The 23,364-nt window shown below is 40.9% G+C and overlaps 1 protein-coding gene across 2 annotated transcripts in view; it reads right to left on the bottom strand.

The window, feature by feature from the left end:
• Positions 1-2,305: 2,305 nt before the first annotated feature.
• CRACD (capping protein inhibiting regulator of actin dynamics) overlaps positions 2,306-23,364 on the bottom strand; it is a 58,175-nt gene continuing 37,116 nt past the window's right edge. For both annotated transcript variants that reach the window (XM_086612202.1, XM_009983451.2), the window contains exons 4-10: positions 16,549-16,713; positions 14,654-14,722; positions 13,183-13,365; positions 8,289-11,496; positions 6,645-6,835; positions 5,382-5,547; positions 2,306-2,466 (exon numbers count right to left, since the gene is read on the bottom strand). In XM_086612202.1, the coding sequence (XP_086468328.1) occupies positions 2,306-2,466; positions 5,382-5,547; positions 6,645-6,835; positions 8,289-11,496; positions 13,183-13,365; positions 14,654-14,722; positions 16,549-16,713 (4,143 nt within the window). The remainder of the gene's footprint in view (positions 2,467-5,381; positions 5,548-6,644; positions 6,836-8,288; positions 11,497-13,182; positions 13,366-14,653; positions 14,723-16,548; positions 16,714-23,364) is intronic.

The following is a 23,364-nucleotide window of genomic DNA, read 5'->3' as shown; positions in this document are numbered from 1 at the left end:
ATGTCACTGTCGAACATGTACACTTTAGAAATGTTTCCACCAAGTACTGTACATAATACAGTTTCCATTATTACACTAGATACCTTTATGGTTGGAAAAAAACTCTGCTTTGAAGCTCTAGATTAAGACCATCCTTAATGAAAGCTATGTGCTATAAATGTATTGTATTGGAAAATTGCATCCTTATGTCATGCACAGTAGCACCTAATTTTGCTATGCTTTTCAGAATACCAGTATCTGTCGTTCTTTAATCCTGATTTAGTCCACCTTCTCTGTATTTCTGCCTGGCTCCTTCTCCCAAGAAATAATCATAAAGATGGAATGTAGGCAGTTTAGTTCTTGTAGTTACAAATACATACTGCAGGCTTAGAAACTCAGAAATAAGTGTAAATTTAACTTAAGAAGCACTAATTCATGGTGCTAGCAGAGCAAAAATAATTATGTCCCCAATTCTTTCTTCAAACACCTTACAGAGATTTGACTTCAAAAGCATGATGTGTTGGGTTTTTTTCCCCAGGCATTTGAGAGCAGCATTGTCCCATCTCTGTATAAAACATTTTAAACACTTACATTAAGGGTAAACAGTTACTTTAGAGATTCTGGTTTTAAACATGAAACTGAGCAAAACCGATGGCTTAAGAGACCTAAAAAACCCCATCTTGCTGCTGCACGTCTACTCAGTCTAACGTGTCCCTTGTGTTTGTGCTATTCTAACCATGACACTGAACCATTGTTTTCTGTTTGGTGGGAAACAGTGTATTCCGTACTGACTTTTGCTGACAAGCCCTTTTGATTCTCGAAACAGGAGGATATGGCAGGTTTCATTCTGTTTTCTGCATAATTTAAAGTGCTACTCCTCATGCTGCATACAGCAATTTGGCTAAAATACTTCCACGAAACATATGTGATATCATTCTGTAATGATGCAATTTCTTCTCATGAAAATGTCTCCCTGGATGATGATGTAGGCTTAAAGGTTCCTTTGAGCCTTAACGGTTACAAGAAGGAGGCGTTCAAATTTGTAAAAGACTTCCTTGTAAAACAAACTCTGGTGTGTTACAAATTTATTTCCTAGGGTGACTTTTAAAAATGTAGATCTAGCTATTTCTGTGGAATGTTGAGGATAGTAAAATTTTTATTACATTATGGACTTTATCCTTTTTTGTAAGAGGGAGGGGGTGAACGTTTCTATTTTAGTTACAAGAAGTAATAAAAGTGTTCAATTGCCACAGCAGATACCTGAGATGGGATAAGTAAACATCTTTCTGAAGTGTTCTGGCTGTATTGGTCAAAGTACAGGAAGTTATCTGAACTACCTGGAGTTGCACATGGAGCAGTACCAGGAAGAACGCAGAGTTAAAACTCTTGAGACTCACTGGCTTAGCGATCAGCTCTCAGTTAACTTCAGTTCTGCAAGTCTTACTCCTGTGGGAGCTTACTGAGAATAATTCTCCAGCTCCGTGAGCACAGGAATATTTTACTTATTTTAGTTCCTGTCGATTGATTTAAAGTTGTAATCTGCAATCACTGTCTCTTTGCATCTTAAATATGGCCAAGCACAAACAGTGATGCACTTACATGACTAGAAGGAACACTGACTCTCTGGCTTCTTTCTGAAAACTTTCTGACTTTTGTTCAAATAATGTTTTATTGTAATGTAGGAAGAATTGTTTGCTTCCTAGGAGTGAGGGAATACAGACATAGTGTATTAATCCTATGATGAAAGAAATTATCTCAGCATTTGGATGGTACCATCTTTCTACTTATCATTTGCAGGTGGGAAGGTATCTCCCGCAGTTCTTCATTAGGGAAGAAGCTTTCAAATAGCAGGTAGAACTGACAGTTCAAACAGTTTAACACTTAAAAAAAAAAATCTAGGAATAAGAGAAGGGAACATGCATCTTGCCTTCATTTTCAACAATAGAGTGTTGAAAAAAATTTTTGAGATCTCCGCATAAGTGTAGAGACCTAAAATTCCAGAACCAGATACTCACAGAATTGAAGATGATTCTGAATTGAAGTTCTGGCCCTTTTTATGATACTTGCTAAAATTTACACCCAGTATCTGAGCACTCTTAAATTTTTGAGAGAGTCTGGCTCTGAAATTTTTGCCGTGACCTCATTTAGCTATTTGTCAGAGCAGTGGAATATATGACTTGAATAGACTATACAGTGAGCTCGAGCAAAGTGGCAATCAGTTCAGTTTTCAGTCCTTCAATACATGCAGTTTCAGTTTTGTCATGTGTAAAAAGCGGAATAAATAAAAAGAAAGCAATTAATAGCACTAGAGATGTAATTTTACAGTTTACTTTATGATCTGCGGACAGTCACTCCAGGCTTTTGCTTTCCTCTTGGCTAACGCAAGCCAGGCTGGTTCTGTTGACACAGGGTTAGCATCAGGCGTAGAGAATCTCTTGGCCACCTCCTTCGCCAGTGGGGTTGATGGAACAGAATCTGAAATTTCCACTGGTTTTGATGGGGTGGGAGAGGAAGAGAAAAAAGAAAATTAGTTGAACCCTGTACTTTGTTGCAGGATTCTAGAGATTTTGCTTCTTTTCTGTGAAGATGTTCTGATCTAGTACTTCATATTTATTTCCAACCCTTTTAGTTAAATCTTACTTTTTATTGTATTTGCAAACTAATCAAGTTAGGAGGAGCTGAGTTTCCTTTTTCAGAGATGACTCCAAGTAGTGTAACTCACAAAAACAGGGACAAAATTTTCAGTCTCTGTGAGATCCAGAGAATACATTTCCAATTTGCCACTTATCTTCTTTACATAAACTATTTTAATTTCATCTGCAATGTAGCAAACAATGGGAAATAAAGCTGGATTTTTAGTTCTCTTTGGTAATGCAGCTGCTGAACAGGTGTAACCCAACTGTATTCAGTAGGATTTAGACTGGCTTTTCAGATTAGAGTTCTTAATAAGCACAGAGAAGAAAGCGGTCCTATAGTTTTCTGCCTGTTAACCGCTCCCATGAGACTATCCTGAAGAAGAAATGAACCAGCTTTCTCCAACAGCTGTTTTCACATTTTCTTTAAAATAGTGTATTTAAGACAAACAGCTGTCTCAGCAAGAGCAAGTGTTGAATAAGCAGCTGATTTCTGACAAGTACCTTTACAGAGCAGAACTGTAGAAGTGTATTGTAGGAGTCACGTGGGGAGATAAGCAGCCTGGATAGAACTAAGTCCTATCTGAAATCTATGGAGTAACTCCTAAAATCTTAGTTGCAAAATAACTCCTCACTAATCCCCTCTTAAACATTTTATTTTTCATGAACCAAAAAGCTATATTTGTTAAATGTTCATATTTAGTCCCAATTACTTTTAGTTGCATTTCATTTTCAGGTTTTGAATGTTTTAAAAAGCTTTAAAATTGCATGGATGGCAAAAACTGAGGTTTTTTTCTTTTTAGTAAATCTTTAATCATGTATTTTTAGCTATAAGTAAATGAATAGTAGTAGCAGCAATTGCTGTAGACGGACACTTTGGAAAGCTAGTTATTTTAAAGGTCATGGTAATTTATGCTATTTTAAAGGTTGCACTCTCTTATCAGTTCCTGTTGTACAAGACTCAAGTGCAAGCCTGAAATATACCAACTTCTTCAACTTTTGTGTGTTTTTTTAATGTCCTTAGAGGAGGATTCAGAAACTTTTATTTTAAACATGGTCTAGCCTGATCTTCTGCCTTACATGCTCTCCTATTTGTGGGAAACTCAAATCAGTGTCATCATCCATAATAAACAAATGCTTTTATATATATAGTATGTTTGTATACTTGATAACGTCTACTTGGTTCCAAATGTAGCCACTAATCACACAGAAATCCAGTCACTGTTTCCTTTAGGGCGAACACAGTTCTGTGCTTTCACTTTAGGTAAATCAAAATTGGTAATTCCTCTTGAATTTCCCCCTGAAACTCTCATTATAGTGCAGACAGACTGACCAAGGATAATTGGGTTTTGGCCCTTCTTTCATCTGCTTTGGCATCACCTACTGTGCTAGAGTTTGATTTCTGCTAGAATTGTCCATGTACAGCGTAACATCGTACCACTGAATCTTTCGGGGTAGGGCTGCAATAGAGCCCTGTCACAGGCTGATAGGAATGCTGGAACGCTGCTCCAGCTTTACAAGGCCAACCTCCAAAGCCAGTTTGGACACTGAAAGCAAGCTAACAGGGAACAGGAAAGTTTTGGGCAACCTATGCGAGATCTTTGGTTTAGGTTGGAAGGGACTTTCAAAGATCATCTAGTCCAACCCAAGATGTTGCATGTGAAGTTCTCAGGGATATCTGCAGTGGGGACATGCAGCTGCTGAACCAGCTGAATACAGGCATGCAAGGGGGTTGTTCAGCTTGGAACAGTCCATAATGCAGGAGGAGCACTGTTTTAGCCTTTGCTGTTGCAGATTAGATAAATTAATTACCTATTGCTTTCAATAGTTGCATTCTCTAATTCTTAGCTTGGAGTGGTACTGAATAGATTCAGCTGATGCGTGGATCTGCTGCCGAAGAAGCCCACACTATTTACTGTGCAACCTGTAAAAAGGTTGCTTCGACACCTGTCTGTACTCTTCTACGCAGCCTTTTGCCTAGGACTAATGTTGGCTAGAGAAATATTTGGCAAGTCTATTTCAACAATCACCTTGCACGTACTCTGGGGAAGTATTTATTTTAATGTGCCTGCCTTTTGAATATGTAGTTGTTTCAGCTTATCTGAAGTGACAGATGAAGTAGTAGGTTCTGGTTCCAACCTTCCATCCCAAATACTTGACTGGGAGGAAGAAGTCCTACATTCAAAGTGACAGGCTACCTTCAACTGAATTGATTAGTTTTTGCATTTTTTGAATAAAATGAGACTACTCATTCCAAATATTCTGGGATGAGTATTTCTCCTTGGCAAACTGGGAGGTGTGGGAACACAATATGCTTCATTTCCTACACAAATACACTTTGTAGAAGTTAAGTATCATTCTCTCTCTGTGCTAACCCCCAACCTACAGGCAAAACAGTGCTGCAATTGCAATCTACAGTAAATCAAATCCCTCTAATGTGCATTAGTCATGTTCCAAAAACACTGTTGGATATGGCCGGGGGAGACAGCCTATTGTTTTTAACTTGAACTGGGGCAATTCTAAGGAAATGCGGTAGTGCAACCCTAATAACCTGGGGAATCTGGTAAAAACCTGTTGAAATTATGTGCTTCCAGCATAATGGCCAGCACACAAGACAGATAAGTTGTGTTGTTCTGTGCTGAAAGAAAATGCGTTTGTAATTCTAGGGGTAATATATGGGGGGGCGCGGGAATCATTCATTCACTTTCTCATGCAATACCATTTCTGAACTGCATTTTTCCTAGAGTAAAACCGAATCTCTCACTGTACCTGTCACAGAAGTTGGAAGGGTGTTTGACTTTTTTAGCTGCTCCCTTCTTTCTAGTCTTGACACAGCAGTCTCAATTTTCTTCTCCCCTTCTTGAGTTGTAGATTTCTGCAGCGTGCTTGTTTTGCTGCTGCTGCTTTTAGTATCTGACTGATTAGTTACAGCAGCCTAGAACAGAGAAGGAAAACTGCTAAAGGAGAAACAGTCTCTCAGGTAGTGGCTTCAGGTAAGAGATGTCACACTTGATGCTTTCATTCATCACCTGTACTGTCCTTAACCTTCCTTTTCGGCAAAGACTCAAAACACCTTGATACTTCTAAAACTAACAGTTATTAAAGACGGTAAAAAAACCTCACAAAGTTAATTTTATCATCTTGCCATTTAGTCAAAATATTGAACGGTTTGAGCCAGCCCTACCTGTTAAAAACAGCACTGAAACCACAGTGTGCATCTGTGGGCAACTTCACGCCCACTACTGTTTTCTTTCGCCAGTTATCTATGTCTGTAATCTCACACGTGTCCATCAGAAATTTGGGTCTCATAACAAACATCAAAATATACTTAGTTATCCACATAATCTCCCTTTCTACCATCTGTGGTATCTATATACAGCATCACTGCTTGTGTAGCATCACTTTGGCACTATAAGTAGAAGCGTTTTTCTTACTGATAGAAAACCACGGACAGTAAATAGCTATTTAGAGAAGAACACAGAGTGATACTCGAATTCAGTGCCTGGTTTAGGCATTTGAATGTTTCACACGGTGGTTCGTTTCTTTCATTTGTCTACATTTTATCCAAATAATATATGTTACGATAAAAATAGATTCAAACTTACTAATATTCACCTATATTTACCTATAAATGAGTATTCCAGCTGTTATTCCCCAAGGATTAAGGCTTAACATCTTATTTACTCAAGCTTTGAAAGAAACATGTGGCATACAATTTTTCTGTTCCATCACCTGCACAGTGGTCGTGCATATTATTGCCATTAACTACCACCTGATATTACGGCATCAGATTTTACACTAAAATTGTCACACTGTTGCATAGTATTTTCTCCTGGAGGTCTCAGTTTTGTAAAAGGGGACTCCAGACTTTCAGACTACTTTTTTACTCACTGTCATTTTAGCTTTTATAAAATCTTACAAACCAAACATCAAAAAAAATTCCCTTCCACATAACACAACTAGGTATTATAACAACCATTTATAATGATGGTATCAGTATTTCTCATGGGCAGGTTTCTAAAGGTTCTTTACATTTTCTTTAGCGAGCTTCTCTGCTTGCTTCGCCTCTCTGGCTTGTCTCCTCTCTTCCCTTGTCGCTTGCTGCTCACGGAATCCCTTTTGCTTTTGCAGTGCTAATGTAATCCAAAGCGGTTGTGAAGTTTCAACTTTTTCCATTAATTTAGAGCCATCTAAAGAGTGCCTGCTCTGGAGGACCGGTTTTTCTGAAAGAAAACATGAAAAAAACTGGTTAAGTAATGCACATCTCATGTCTCAAACAAACCAGTACAACTTCTCTACCTGGTGAAAACTCTGGAGCTAAGGCCGTCGAACGCCGTGCCGTTCACAGGCCTTCGTGGACTCTGTCAAGTCTTGAAACAGTTTTTATGCCTGAAGAATAAGACCTAATTCAACACACTCATTCACATGTCCTAATTTATCCTTTTTTTTTTTTGAAAAAAAAGCCTACTCCAGACTCTTAGAGCTATAGCAATTTACTACATGTACTCCCACTATATGAGGTAAAAAATTTAATTGAAAGTGATACATATGCATTCATTTTTTACACCTCTGACAAAAGGGATCCAGCCACTACATACTACAGTTCCCTGATTTTCCAGCCATATTTAAGGGCAGAAGTCCAAACTTAAACCTCTTTAAAAATGTGTTGTGGGTTTTTTTTAAATCATCCCTTGAGCATTTGACTTTCTGTACCCTGCATGAAATTGGGAATAGCACCCGGTACATATAGCTGTGGGTGGCAGGGAGCACCCTGGGGTGCCAAGGCATCCCTGCAGAGCTCAGTGGGCACAGAAAGCCTCAGCTGGCCTGGGCTCTGCTCTCCCGGGCCAGCAGCTGTGCCTCCAACTAGTTTCCATAAACCCTCAGTTGAAAATGGAAGGGAAAGGAAAAAGTGTAAAAAAATAGTAAAAAATAAGCAGCAGTTCCACCGGGATATGGTTTTGAGAAGTGTTTTGATGCTTGCGAAATTGGAGAATGGAGAAAATTGGGATTTCCCAATTAAATGCTGAATTCCTGCCTTGCTCGTTTGAATGTCCTTACGCTGAAGGGGTAATTTTTACTGTTGTACAAAATACTACTTCAGGACACAGGGGCTTTCAACACTCCTCAGAAGAGCCACTATTGCTACTGTAATTGTCTCTATTACTGAAGAATGCCTCTGAAATGAAGACTCCTGTGCCCACCTGTGTTGGCTTAGACTGAAAAATTTTCCCAGGATTGGCACTATAACGGGACCTAGATCTTAATATTTTTTTAAGCTAGATAATATTCCCCTAAAAATAAAAACAATATAATGTAAATTATAAAAATTACTCCTGCTCTGATGACACCATTCCACACAGAACAGAGTCCATCATCTGACTAACTAGGTAACTTCTCTACCAAGGAAAACACACATGCACACTTCAGTTACCTCCTTGAAATTAACTTTCTTAAGCAGGTCGCGCTGGTCACGCTGAGTTTGTGTGTTTCTGAACTAAATTGTGCGAATGGGAACTCCCAGTGATTCAGACTACCCTAAGCAATGCAGTGGTACTCCACAAATAACATGCCAGGTAAAAATTCTAGCTTAAGACCAAATGCCTTCCTCTGGACCTCCAGTATCTCATTTTGGAAACGCAGACAATAGCTAAATGACCTTTGAAAAATACAGACCTTTCTTCAATGGCTCAGGCTTTTTGTCATTTTTTTCTCTCCATGGAATACTTATAGATGGGAAAAACGACTTCTTTTCTCTGATTTCTTCCTCTTCATTTTTGGGCTCATTGGATGCTGTGGGGTGCACTGTGTTTGCTCTGTCTTCTTTCCTCCAGCCACCTTCTGATTCAGCTTTAACCAACCTCTGCCCTAACGTATCAGCTAGGTTTGATCTGTTCATTTTAGAGAGAGGAGATGATGGTGGTGTCTGGCTGGTGGGCTTTGGGGCTAAAGCAGGTTTCTGTGGGACCAGTGACTTGCACGCTGGTTTCTCATGAGGGGGTAAAGCACTCTGGCTGGTGGCTGGTAGGACCACTGGTGTGCCTGCTGGTTGTGAAATCTCCACCACAGCAACTGAAGAGTCTTTGGAGTCTTTTAAATTACTGGGGACGTTTGCTCTCCCTGTGCCAGGGGACGTACTCTCTTGTGGAGCAAAACCAGCAGATTCTTTCTCACCTTCTGTCGTAACTAATGGGTCAGGCACACCATCAAAACTATCTCCTGTACTGTATCTTTTCTTTTTCCTTTGCTCTGCCTGTTGATCATAATGGAAACGTAAAGAGTAGTTTGTCCTTCGCAACTTTATCCCAAAAGGAGAAACATTTTCTTCTCCACTTGGCGCTGGTTTGTCTGCTTTTTTCGTGCTGTTATTCTGCTGATTTTCCAGAGCACTGGGAGGTTCTGCCTGGGGTAATTCTTTACCCGGAGAATGAGGAAAACTTGGAACAAGGAATGATGGAAGATCTTTTGCAAATTTACAGCCTTCTGTGTTGTCTGTCACTTCACTATGGCTTTCTGTTTTCTCCTTAGCCTTTTCAGCTAAGTTATCCTTAAGAGTGGAAGCCACATCCTCCTTCCAATCAGTGGATGAGCCAGTGATTCTTCCCACAGCCACTGTTTCGTTGCCTTTTGCTGCACTCACATTCTCAGTGTCTGAATTGGTTTTTGAAGCTTCTGAAAATTTCTGCCATGCTGGTGTTATTGAGAACTTTGCATTTGCAGATAGGGTCTTCCTCAAGTTGCCATGGGGAGCACCTCGTCCTCGGGGTGTCCAGTCATCACTGTGTCTGCAGACGCTTACTCGGTCTCTCTCGTGATATTTGCTGTTTTCTGCGTTCTTTAGGATCCTGGAGCGGATGGAGGCCCACTCAGCAAGTACAGCCTGGTTGTTCAATGTCTCTTGTGCATATTTCATTTTACTGCTGCTGGGTTTGGGATCCTGGGTTTTTTTCCAGGCCTTCTCTGGTGAAGGAATATCCACGTTTTTTCTCTCTTCCGTTAAGCCAAGCAGTGATTTACAAGCCGTGTCCTTTATCTGGTTCAAGTTAACTGCTGTGCCACACAGCTGCGCCCCAGTAACCAAAATAGCTGTATGGGGTACACACACAGATGACGGGAGCGTGTGAGAGCCCTTGCTAGAAGTCTGCATCCTGTAGTCTTTGACGGATGGAGAAGAGAGCCCTGCTCCTTTGACGGGCATGACTGGACTCAGATTTACTTTCTGAAATATGATCTGTTTGTCTCCAGAAGACACTTGAAATGTGAAAGGTCTGGATGCAGTCTGTCTTTCGTCTACCTCTTGCCACCGAAGTTCTTCCCCTATTCGCTTTTGCTCCTGAGCCTCAACTTCTCTCTTCAGTTTCTGGGCTAGGACTTCTTCTGCTGTTTTATTCTCTTTTTCTGGCTGTTTGAGTTTTTGTGATCTTGATCTTTCTTGGAGCTTCTCCTCTACCGGATGCCTACCAGCCCCTCCAGAAGACAGCTGATCCTTGTCCTGTTGCTGTTCCAAGGATTTTTCCTGTTGGTTTTGGGGAATATTTTGTCCTTCTGTGTCTACCTCCTGCTCTTCCAGCTTGTTCCACTCTTGTTCATTTTGTTCCTTTTGCTGCTTCGGTTCATCTTGTTGCACACCCTCTGCACTTTCCATGTGCATTTGTTTTGTGAGCTTGTGTTTTCTATGCTCTTCCCGTTTCTTTTTCTTATCCATTACTTGCTGAGGTTGTTCCTTCTCTGTCTTTTCTCCTTTCTCCTTCAAATGCTGCCTTTGTTCCTCCTGTTTTTTCTGTTGTTGGAGGCTCTCAGCTTCTTTGTCCTGCTTCAGTTTTATTTCAGCTTCTTGAAGCTCTTTCTCTTCTAGCTCTCGTCTCTGGTTTTCTTCCTCCTTTTGTTCCTTGAGTTCTCTTTGTTCCTCCAGCCAATTTCTTTCTTTTTCCTCTTGACACTGCTTTTTAATCTCATGTTGCTTTAATTTTTCTAGCTCTAGGCTTTTCTGCTCCTCCAGCTCTCGTCTCTGTTTCTCCTCCAGGTCCTTGCATCTCTGCTCTTCCCGTTCCCAGCGCTTCTGCTCCTCCAGCTCTTGTCTCTGTTGCTCCTCTTGTTCCTGGAGCTTCTGCTCCTCCAGCTCTCGTCTCTGTTGCTCCTCCCGTTTCTGGAGCTTCTGCTCCTCCAGCTCTCGTCTCTGTTGCTCCTCTTTTTCCTGGCACTTCTGCTCCTCCAGCTCTCGTCTCTGTTGCTCCTCCCGTTTCTGGAGCTTCTGCTCCTCCAGCTCTCGTCTCTGTTGCTCCTCTTTTTCCTGGCACCTCTGCTCCTCCAGCTCTCGTCTCTGTTGCTCCTCTTGTTCCCGGCGCTTCTGCTCCTCTAGCTCTCGTCTCTGTTGCTCCTCTTGTTCCTGGCGCTTCTGCTCCTCTAGCTCTTGTCCCTGCTGCTCCTTCAACTCCTTCTGCCTCTGCTTCTCCAGTTCCTGGCACCTCTGCTCCTCCAGCTCTTGCCTCTTTTCAGCCTCCAGCAGTCTTCTTTCCTCTTTACGGCATGTTTGTTGTTCTATTTCCAAAGATGTCTCTCCTTCAAGGAGATACTGCTTCCTCTCTTCTTCACAAGGCCTTCTCTCCTGCTCTTTCTGCATCTGCTCAAGTTCTTGGCACCTTTGTTCTTCCATTTCTCTTTGTTCTTCCATTTCTACAATCTGTCTTATCCTTTCAGCCTCAAAGATCCCCCAGTGATCTTCAGTTCTTTTCTCCTCTGCCAGCTGAAACTGCTTCTGCTCTTCTCTCTTCTGGATTAGTTTGTCTGCTATGATGTGTCCATTATAACCCGGGTACGTGTCTCCATACAGCTGTGTTTCTAGGTCTTCTGGCTCAAATTCTGTTATAGTTAAACTTTGTGATCCCTAAAATTGGGAGATAAGTTTGGAGTTACTGAATATTGCCTATTGGCTTGTTATTCTTTACAGTGAACAAACAATCAGTTGCAAATGCAAAGCAACTTTTTTTTTTTTAAAAAAAACCAACAATTGTTTAGATCCAGAGCCAACACACACACCCCAATTTATGGATCACATCATCATAGATCCCATGCCTCTCATCTATTTAGATGAGAATCTTTAAAAGAAAGAAAACATCCTAACAGTGTTAACAGTATAATGCTAAATATTGAATCACCATTTGTTGTACGTGAGCTAATCCAGATTGAGACCTGCCATTTCAAATTTACAGAAGCCCAGGGAATAGAGCACAAGTTTCATATGCCTGTTCTACTACTTAGAACTTCATCCTTTAAGCCTGAAATAATTACTGCCTGCTTAAGGGCATTGTTTTGCCAGTTCTTTCATGGCAAATCTAGCTGTTACTTGCAGAGACAGAAGCTGTTGCCTGCAGAAAAGCACTCCGCAATGCTAGCCAGGAAAGAACACTGCTCAGGGAAACACAATTTGGTTGCTTTCCATAAATCCTGAGCCAGGATATCATCCTCATTAGCTGCACTGAGACTCCAGTTCTACTGCCGGAACTGTGGGACCATGCACAGACAGAGAATTTAGAGGTCTCTAACAATGCTGTACTGTACCAAGGCATGTGCCAACTGTGGAGTGGTTCTCCATCCTTGCCCCACAGCCCTGGTGTGTGGGTGCAATACCTGCAATAAACCAAATGCAGATTCTCTTCGCAGCTTACTCCTTGTTTCTGTAGCGAGATGGTTGGAAGCTAAGCTGCACCCGAAGAGTGCTTCCCAGCACTTTCTGTGAGGAAAACAGCTAGGGAAATGCCCTGTCTAGCTATCATTTGTTGAGCCATTTGGCTCCAGTTAAACATTCTGTATAAACAAGAGGTTTAAATTTAATGTCTTCACTGCAAGAGTGATGAATGCAAGTACAATGGTGCGGAAGAGAGGACAGTGGCCTCTCCTGAACCCTGTATTAGTTGAATAGTCTTGTCTCGTTTACTAGCACTGGTAAGATGTCAGGATAAAAAACAAAACTGCCATGCAGTAAATGTACAAAGCGAGGATGTGATAATTCACTCTAGCTGTAGCAAGAGCGGCGTTACTCAAGTCTTATTCTTTCTTATAAGACAATGATATTGTCACTGTCAGAAAATATGCCAGTTTTAGAGAATCTACTTTTTTCCCAACCAATTTGCACTAGCTGATTGCCTGTAACCAGAGCAGCATTAACAGTGGCAGATCCCCTTCAGACCTTTATGACCTATTTTTTTACTGGAAAAACTAGAATCAGAAAGCTCTCCCAATGTAAAATCCTAGTGGAAGTACTTCATGTGTAAGTAGTATTTGTCTCAGCTGTCTATATTAACACTTCTTTGCATCTTCTCTCCAGCTAGGGTTTCATCTTTAGGTCTCTATCTAGATTTCAAGACACAATGAAAGAAGCATGCATTCTGTTTTGCCTTGAAGACATGAGATTTGTTGAAGTAGCTTCCAATAGCTATCTCTAACAGTGTTAATCACATCTTAAGACAGTCCTCTGTCTATAGTTACTCCTGACGGACTCAGACACAGTTATTTTATACCCAGCTTCAAAAACAACCTCCTTCCTCTCGCTGTTTGACCAGTGATTCAATACCTTTGTTAATCTCTTGTGCTTTCTCGACATCCTCTGCTTTTTTGGCTTCACTGATAGCTTGTGTTTAGCTGCACTGTTGTCTAGACGAGCAACAGCCTGGGGAACTGCATCCAAATTGATTGTTTCAATTGTGCCAGAACAGGAAAATTGTCTTTTTGGCCGAGACGATTTGACTGGAGTGACCTGTTTGTATCACAAACACAATAAGCTATTATTAAGCTATTTGTTCCATATAAATTAATAAAGCGCGCACACACACACACACACACACAAGGTCTTTGTAGTTTTGCATTCAAAGAAGTTATTGGCAGAAAAGATTTCAGACCCTGTTTTTCCGTTATACAATTTATGATCTTTGGACATGAAAGTTACACCTGTAATATTTTCCCATTTCCACTACTACATATTTTTATTCTTTTAAGTTAAAAATTACTTAGACCATTCTAACTGAAGTTTTTTCACAGTTCAGCTCCACTCAGAAGTTCTTGGGAATGAGAAGGGCAGAGGCAGAGTTTTAAGCAGCATCAAACACTGGGATGTATTAAAGTTTGCTTACTGTGGAATAAATATCTATAAGTAATTTAGATTATATACTTTAGGCAAGAGCAAGTCAGATTGACTTCTCTAAGCATTACAATAGAACAGCTACAGAGCTGTACTATCTGCATGGGAGATGACAACAGTATTGGATCTCAGACTGGCACAGTGCCTGTGGAAAACCTTCCCTCCACAGTCAATGTGGAGTTGTCCAAGCTAGCACCAAAGAATAGCAAAAAATAAAGTAAGTCAATACTAGCTTTTATTGGTGCTTTTTTCCCCTTGCCCTTCAAATATTTGGATTCAGAAAGTGCAAATATAAAGTGATTTAGCAAGACTCTTCTCATGAGTAAGTACAGTGGAACTGTATGTCTGGACATGGAAGAGTGAGCCTGTAATCAGTCTCTCCCGTAAGTGACTGAGCTATCTCCCTGAGCCTGGTATTTAGCACAATCCAAGGGGAAGAAGAAGACAGAAAAAGAAAAGAAGGCAGAAAACATCTTCTGTAAGGAAAGAAAATCACATACATTGTTTTCAAGAAAGCTCTGTAATCTTCTGAGGTTAAACGTATGCTAATCAGGGAACCAATTACTTTAAAGCTGATGGAAGATTTTGCAAATGCTTATTGAATTACATGTAGGCATAACAAAGTAGTCGAAGTACTTATGAAAATTATGGCTCTATGATTAATACATCAAATGCAGGAATGCTGCAAGACTGGCAGAGACCGAGTTCTGCTGTTAACTGCAATCAACTCTTAACATTTCTCAATCTTAGTTATTGCTTATTTAGTAGCCCCCAAACAGCGCAACATTCACAAAACCTTGGATGATCATAAAACAATGAAACGTGTATTAAAGCAAAAACTGTCAGGCTTCTAGTAACTAAAATTAGAAAATAACTCAGTGCAAATCAAGTGTAAAAGTTTTGTTACCTTTTCTTCCACTTCATGTCCTGTTCCAGGCAAATTCATTTTTCTTAACACATCTAGGGTGTCAGTGGACTAGAGAACAAGATTACCACAGCTAGATATTAAAATGCAAAGGATCTACTAAATATGTTTCAAAGGACTTGCGAAATCATGCATGTTCAAGTAGGATTTTTATCCTGTTTCCTGTCACTGCAGGATTGCTGGATAACCAATACTTGCTCCTAAACGCTATGGGTTTCTTTGCTGCTCCTTGAACTGTTGCTATCTGTACAGAAGCAGTTGCTGCTACAAGACACTACAAAAGGCAAAACACTCAGGCTTCCTTAGCCAAATAACCAGGTACCGAATCAAAAGAAAGGATTTCGATCCTCTCTTAGTAACTTTATTTTCTCCTGACCTACACCTAAGGAAAAAAATACAAGAACCTGATCAGACGTCAGCTCTGCTGCAAAGAGGTTCGATTCCAGGCAGATAAACACACAGAGGAGTTACAAGGCCAACAGCAGAGACAGGAGCAAAAATCAGGCAAGCTGCCATGCACCAGGAATCTCTGATAAAGCAGGTAACGAGCAGCTCACAGTAAGAGAAAAGGAAAGTACGGAGCGCTCTGGCTGACCCTATGCAGGTAACGTTGTTTTGTTGGTGCCTGCAGTCTCCTCGAGTAAGGATGTTTGCTCCTTCAGTATTTGGAAAAAGAACTACGCAAAAGGGGCATTAATTTTGTTTTCAAAACATAGCATTTAAAAGAGTAGGTTGTAAGGACTGAGTCTTTCCCTCCTTACAACACAAAGATACTCTAGTGGTTTCTTAGTGCTTGAATTATTTTCTCCTTTGAGCTGGAGGTCACTAGGTGACATTTGGGACCCTACAAGGAGGCTGTCTGCAGAGAACATACATTGGTATCAAACACAGAGTCTCACCTGGCACCAGGGTACATGGTCAAAACCTGGCCACAATCCCACTGGGCTCTTTGAACATGCAGGATGCTCATGATTCACCTTAACTGATTGCTTCAAAAGTGAGCATTTGTGAAGCAGAAGAAATATACCTTACTTCAGCTGCATTTTTATCCTTCCAGACTGCAGAGGGAGAGGTGTGAGTGTGCAGGTCCTACCCAAACTCCTGGTTCCCTGACAAATCCCACCAGAGTTGTCTTCCCCAAGGGTTCCCTGGCACAAAGTCAGCCTCCTCCAGGAAGGGAAGGATGTCCCTCTGTCCCTCCACACTCCTTTCAGCCATTACAGCAACACACAGAACCAGTCTCACACCTTAGAGGATTTCCAGAAAGCTTCCATCACTCACTGCATTTCTTCACTGTCTGAACAAGCTCTTTCCAGACACCTGATTGTCTACAGTTCTCAGTATCAAAGTCTTCATGGATAATTTGAATAATTTTTTGCATTATACTGGACATTTGGATTTAGGAAGCATTCTCAGGATGTTTCTGCCCCTTCTCTGCCTTCAGTTCCTCTCCATGAGCAATATGGATATCTACCCCAAGAGCCAGGATTTAGGGATTTAGGCTCCAGACCCCTCTCATTTTAAAATGATTTTCCTTTTTGCCATTTGATGCTGTGCACAACTTCCCATGCTGGCAAGTCCATATTTCAAGACATTTTCTGTTTCACAATAAAAATTTCCTGTCTTCTAGCTATGCTGCGAGTGATGGAGGAAGATCAGAGCAGACGTTCAAACTGGCAGTTCTGTGGGACCCAGCTTAGGATGCCAAGAGCACAGGCTTCTCACCAGTCCAAGAAGCTCGAGCTGAGAGATCCCACCCACATCAAACAGCCTGCTGAGCTCAGCTACACCTCACTGGAGACATCTGCTACGCCCCAGTGAACTTCACTGTTTTAGTACATGTATAATCCATGAATACGTTGATTTAGAGTGCTTACTTTGTTACCACTGTCTGAGATCACTGTGTCCTGCTGAGTCTCTATCTCCATGGGGCTACTGAGCAACACATCCTCTTCTATACTAGCGTTTGCCTCCCCCATCGTCCTCACAGAAATTGTCATTTGTGGAGGCTGCCCAAATTTTATATTCTTGGCCAACTGTTGCTGAAAAACAAGAAAAGAAAAGGGAAAAAAAGGTATTTATATCATGAGCAAAACAAGCCAAATCTAGCATGTGCCCCTTCTCCATGTGAAAGCTGCATAGAAACACTCAGTGCAACTTCTGATTCTGGACAAAAAAAAAAAAAATCAACCTGAAGCTCATATTGCTGCAACGTGGTGACCACTCCTCTTCTTCCTCCCTGCAAAGTGACCAAGGTTGGGAATTTACTGCATGATTTTTGATTTTAGGCGATCAGCCCGAGTTCTCATCAGTCTTGTCAACTTTTGCAAACTTACTGTGAATTTTGAAACATTTCTTCTCTTTTTTTAATCCATGTCCTAGGTTATGACTTTCTTTATACAAGCTAATTATGAAGCCTTGATGTTGCAAAGAAATAAGATCATGAGCCAAAGTGTACACTGAGAGGCTAAAACAGCCCCAAAAGGCAAATTTTCTTCCCTAGCCCCGAAACCCTGCATCTCATGCATCTATAGTTCTTAAAGATATCCTTATTGTAAGGTCTAGCTGTAAGCTTTAAATGTTAAGGGTTTGGTATAACTCTCCCTTAGAGGAGACAAATTCCCAAAGGAAGGGAAACCCAGCTTCTTTTAGATGCTGGATCTCATAGGAGCAGCACACAAACTCATCTCTGCTCACGCTCACGTGCACTAGCACGTCACTGCTTTAGCACAAAGAAGTTTAGGCAGGGGACACGCAGTAGATGAATGGATAAAAGAGCTTTCTCACCATTTATTTTCCTTGTTGAAATAATTTTCTCTCAAGGGTTACAAGAAAGTACTCTTGAATTATATCAAGCATAAGACAAGTAAAATAAGTAGCATGTAATATCTGTCCTCTGGTAGCATGAACTGGAGAAATTACAGCCCTGGCTACTGTGGAGACATATACCATACAGTTTTTGAAAGTGAACTTTTTGCAAAAGAGTTAGAAGAAATTCTCTAGAAGGAGCAAATGGAGTAAGGAACATTTATTGATAGATTTTCTTCCTGAAATATTTCAGAGCATCATTCTCAGTCAGAGAGGAAGGAACCATGGAGTTATATTGCTGCTTTACTCTCTTCCGAGCACAGAAAATTCTCCAAAGGAGATCTCCCATTTCTGCCTTGTGTTACCATGAACCTCTACAGCTCAGCAATACTCATTTCAACCATGCAGCTTCTATTCAGTGAGGATGTCAAGTATATGGACGGACCCCTGACATGACTTTGCTGTTGAGAACTGTGGAAGATTGGAGTAGACAGTGTATAAAACAAATATTTTTTCCTAGAGCCAGAATCAGTAGCATGGCTTAGGTGAGCCGTTGGCAAGAGAAGACATGCTTTACTAGCAGCAGATGGACCTCTGAAAGGATGCAAGTGAGATCAGTCTTGCTTACCATCATTGCCCAGTAGACTAGATTCTTATACAAAGTTTATCCATATTGCCCCCAAAAATCACCATATTTCTGTATTGAACTATGAAGACAAAAATTACATGCAGAGTCTCCTCATAATCAGGTTATTAAGTTAGAATAGTTTTTCTTAGTCTCATCATTGAGTTATGCATTATTTATGGCCATCTGGATTTTTTTCAGAAGGTGGTAAAACTCATCTAGTACTTCATTTTGGCACAGTGGGTAGCTTTGAATGGCACTGCCTCGATTACTGGCAGTGCACTCATCGTCTAAAGGCAAGGGTTTCACCAAGTCCTCCTGAGCTTTCGTGTAAGCAGTGCAGCACTCTGACTTGGAATGTTCCATGTTTCTACGGTGTAAATGGAGAGAGCAAATAGATCTCCATTAGAGGGTGTGAAGGCTGTAATTCTGCTCTACTCCTGCAGGTCCTCTGATGCTAGTAGAAAATTACTTCAGAATAGCTTCTTAACTTGATAGCGCCACTAATACTTTTCCATTGGCCAATTTCTTTCAGTGCGTTCTAATCTCCAAAGCTGATGCCGAACACCAAATGTCAAACCCTCAAATAGCTTATTATTACCGCTGAGCAAATTTATTTTTTTTTTCCAAAGAGTAACGTAAAACCTGCTCCTTGTTCTTTTTTAAAATGTGCTTATACTATAACTACAGTGCAATTATCCTCTCTCAAAAAAATTCCTACAGATACATTATCTACCTGGTCAATCATAAAACTCCTAAAAATGCATAATCCCTGAAAGAAAAGAAAAAACCCACAACTTTTACTTGGAAGAACACACACAGTCCGACCCAGAGATGGAGAGATACCTCAATTTAAGCTGCAAAGCCACTGAGAAGAGCCCATATTCCCTGAAAAGGAGCATCTGCTTTAAATTTCTTGAAAGCTTCAGTCAGACGTATATTTCTGAATGCAAAACTATAAATCCTCTGTACTGGAGAATTCCCTGACACCATGTAGATGACAGTTGCCCAAGGAGGTTTATTTGCAACACCAGTCATCAGAAGTTGCAGGCACGACATTTTGTTCTTCTACCATCATGCAGTCATGTGTTTAAATACCCTTGTGCAAACCTCCGTAGATGCATGCTGGTCTCAGTTAAATGAACCTGGTTTCTTCTGGTGCAAGAAAGCTTTTAATTCAGCAGCCAGAAACCACCATCCTGCTCCGAAATCTAGCTGTCGGCTGGAAGCAGAAGGAAAAGGATGAACGTTTCCTGCCTGCACCTCCCCCTTGTCAACTCCAATGGGATTTGCCAGTCCCTCAGTTTGCAGCCAGTGGACAGATATTTCCACAGGACTTACAAACCCTTCTCAGCAGGAAAACAGCACAGCTACCACAAATGACAATTATAGTGCGAAACATTGGCTGGAGGGACCAGATGCACAGGGGAGCTTCTGAATGGCATCATCGAGCTGTGCTCCAGACCAGGTTTACCTCATCCCTCAATTTTTTTCTGTAAGATTCAAGAGGTGCATGAGGGTTTATCTATTCACACCCAACCCAGGCGGCTATTTGTGTGGTGTCACAGAATCACAGAATGGTAGGGATTGGAAGGGACCTCAAAGGATCATCCAGCATAAAGTGAGGGGCAGGGCTGCACATCTAATAAAGGTGAAGAAATATTGGGAATTTAGGGGGCGGAAATTAAGTTTGCACTCATCTGATTTTTAAAATCTTCCTCAGTAACTGGACCATGACACAGGCCCATTTTTATTTCATGCAAAATGATTTGAGAAAATGCGATACTATTTACCTGACATCTTTACACTAGCTTACCATTAATAACTTCAGAAATAAAAGTTAAATTGCTCTGCGTTGGTTGGCACCTGCAGCAAATTAAAAAGCTTAGACTTTCAAAGCACTCTTTGTGTTTGCATAGGAAATGCCACAGAACAAACTTTCCATATTAACCAGCAGAGAGCCCGGATCAGGCTGTACATCTCCTCTTTCATTCCAACTTGGCTCCCCTTCTGTGTACATGCCCGCCAGTATGCATGTTGGATTCAGCTCCCTGAAACCACATCGTTCTTATGGCTTTGTGCCTGGAGTGAATCCAAAACCGGATCCACTAAGTTGCTTACTCTGTTCAGTTTAAAATCATTAAAACAGAATGTACTGTTTCAGATGATTCCATTCAAACAAGTCTTACAAGAAGTGCTGATAGTATTTTGCCTTCAACTCAAATATCTACCTTTCATACCTGTTTGCAACGCACAGGTATATAAATAAATCTAATTCTGTTTTCTAGTTACATATAATTGTGAAATAATTAGTTCATCAGTAATACTTGCCCCAAGAAGAGCCATACTGTTGAAAATCTGCTTGGCCCTATAGAGTCTCTCAGTGACCCAAAAACCAAATCCCTTGGGAGTATATAAGAACAGGGCGAGCCTGTACAGAGATTTTCCTTGCAAACGCTTCAATGATTTGTGGCATCTGAGGACTTTTGGAGTCAACAGTCAGCTGTGAACTTTTATTTTATGAATTTGTTTCATTGCTCTTTGAACTTCTATAAATATTTCATGAATAACTGTGCTGTATGACAATGAGTTATACAGTCCAACTATCCATAAAGAAATATTTGTTTTACTTTGAGAGTGTTACTAGTTTCAACTGATGCTCATGTGTTCTCTGCTGTGAAGGACTGAATAATTGTGCTTTGTTCATTTTCTCCATTCCACTCATGATTTCATGCATCTCTATCATATTCTCTCTCTTATAATTTCTTTCCTAGGCTGAAAAGACAGTTTACCTAATAGTTCTTTTGTGGAAGCCAGTCCACTTCTTTATCCAAACAGGAAAATCTGCAGTGTATCTAAACAAGCAAAACACTCCACATAAGCAATTCCCTTTTTTTGTTGTTGTTGCTTTTATTTTAAAATCAAAGAGAGAGAGAATAAACTGGAAAGCATCGTGTGAGAAGTTATATTGCTATAGCTGGAGGCTTTACAAAGTAAACTATATGTAAAATTAACATGTAAACTTACTTAAAAGGAGGAAAGTATTACCACCGGCACTGGATATAAGATGCAGGGACAGAACTATTCCACTCTCCATTGCTGGAGCAGCATGTGGTTTGAGGCACGACACTTCAAGAAAGATTTTGGGATAGTCCAAAATAGAAGAATGGTGAGGTATCAAACTATATATGGAATGACAGAGACTCTCTAGAGATATATATTCTGGTCAGTTGCTGACCATTTCTGGCAAATATCAGTAGAAAGAAGAATAGTCACATCTGTGAGATTCAAGGAAGTGGATTTGACACACTTTGGTACAAGACAAAAGCCCCACTGCCCTATGAAGGGAAGGATGTAAAAAGAAGCTCCCAGAGTTTCTTTTAAATTTGTTCTGACACACTGCTAGATTTAGACTTTACACATTCCTTTTGTCTCATTCACAGTTCTATATGAGAAGTGAAGCAGCAGATCCCAAGAAAATGAATTAGTTCAGCATTAACTGAGTACCAGTGCCTGGGGTACTATCTCTTTGTGTGAGCAGGTTCAGGCTGTCTTTCGACACTGGATCCTAAAAATTAGGTAATGATAAACCTCAGCAGATCCAAAGGACAAGGAAAAGATTGCTTTTACAACAGCAGACGGCTTAAGCCAACACAAAATAACTTCAGGATACACAAAGGTTATTGGAGGTTGACAAGAAATCAGGCTTTTCTCAGCCTGACTTCTAGCACGCACTAAAACCTTTGAACATGACCAAATACATTTACAGAAAGCCTGACAAGATGAATGCTGCCAATCTTAAAATCAATAAAAAGAAATGAGAGCTATTCCAGAAAGAACTAATTTACCTTGCACGGATAATCAGAGAGACTTCCTTCAATAAGAAGCTGAACCGGTGCGTATGCCGGCCAACTTCCCAGGCTGCTACAGAGTTTTGCACCATTACACAACATGTTTTGTGGGTACATCCACACTCCAAAGTCAGCAGAAATGCAAGGTGAGAAGGGGGAAATACTCTGGTGGTCAGTAGAATGAGGAAAAAATGGAAACTGGAAGTGCTGTGCTTCCACCGTGACACACAAGCCTGGGCAAAACCACAGTAATGTTGGTGGCATAGCAATGACTTGGGACCAGGAGCTGGCCACAGAATTGGTTTTAAGGAATGGAGTGCTCTTCAGAAGAGATAGCTGTCTCCTCTTGTTCCACCACTTGTAGAAAAACAGATGTTCCCAGTAGGAGAGAGCTTGCAGAAGGGGACTTGAAGGTAGATACAAGCTTCTGAAAACTGGAGACTGAGTATCAGTGCTTTCTGTGACTACAAAATCAGGCAGCAAATGCATTCTCCTTTTAGAATAATACAGCAGAAAAAAACGATGGGGTATGGAGTGCATAAAATCTTCAGACAGAAATGATCGTCCAAATAACTGGTCATACCTGAGACTCAACTCTAAGGTCAACCTAAGAATGCGCAATGGGATTTGTCCTAAAATTCAGGGAACAGTTGCAGAAATCATGGGTAGGGAAACAGGGACAGTTATGTGCTGGGCAGCAGGTTTTGCAGATACAACACGTGGCCCCTGGGCTTGTTATAAGGAGCCTTTCCATGCCATTATGTAAAAAAATCCATGGATGTGGAGAAACCTTTTGGCTGCTGCAGCATCCTGTGAAAGTTCTTTCCCTATGCAGGCTAACTAAGAAACACCTGTAGCTCGTTACACTGGGAAAGTTGCCTTGAAACAGGTGCTGTAGCATTCAGCCAATCACTCTGGGAGATGGATGGTCAAGTGACCAATAGCCTTGACCCATCTAGCAAATCATGTGACTCCTGACTATTTAAGGCAGGGTGTTTACTCCTAAGGGTGAGGCATTTTCTCCTGAGCCTTGGAGGAGTGTGGGCCTTCCTTAGAGTAGAGCCTAAAGCCTTCGCATTAGAACATTGGTCTGCTTGGAGCCGCCTGAAGCCTTCCAGCTGCGACACATGGACACTTAGATAGATATGTAACCTCTGTGTAAACAGTTAAAAGGGTCATGAACAATCTGTTACGCAGTTCCCTTCTGATTGAATGAGTTGCTCTGGATATCACCATCATCAGCAGAGTGGGAAAAGCTGAACAGGGGATGTTGTTACAGGCTGGGTTGCGGCTATATTAAAATTATAAAAATGAACTACTGTTCTTCAATTTTAAATAAAAAGGTAAGCACACTTTTGACGTCAAGAAGCTGAAACAATACTCCTCCTTAAAATACATGCAAGTAAGCA

Source organism: Tauraco erythrolophus, chromosome 5 (genome assembly GCF_009769465.1).
Source record: "Tauraco erythrolophus isolate bTauEry1 chromosome 5, bTauEry1.pri, whole genome shotgun sequence".
Classification (NCBI taxonomy): domain Eukaryota; kingdom Metazoa; phylum Chordata; class Aves; order Musophagiformes; family Musophagidae; genus Tauraco; species Tauraco erythrolophus.
This window is presented reverse-complemented; position numbering and strand designations above follow the sequence as displayed.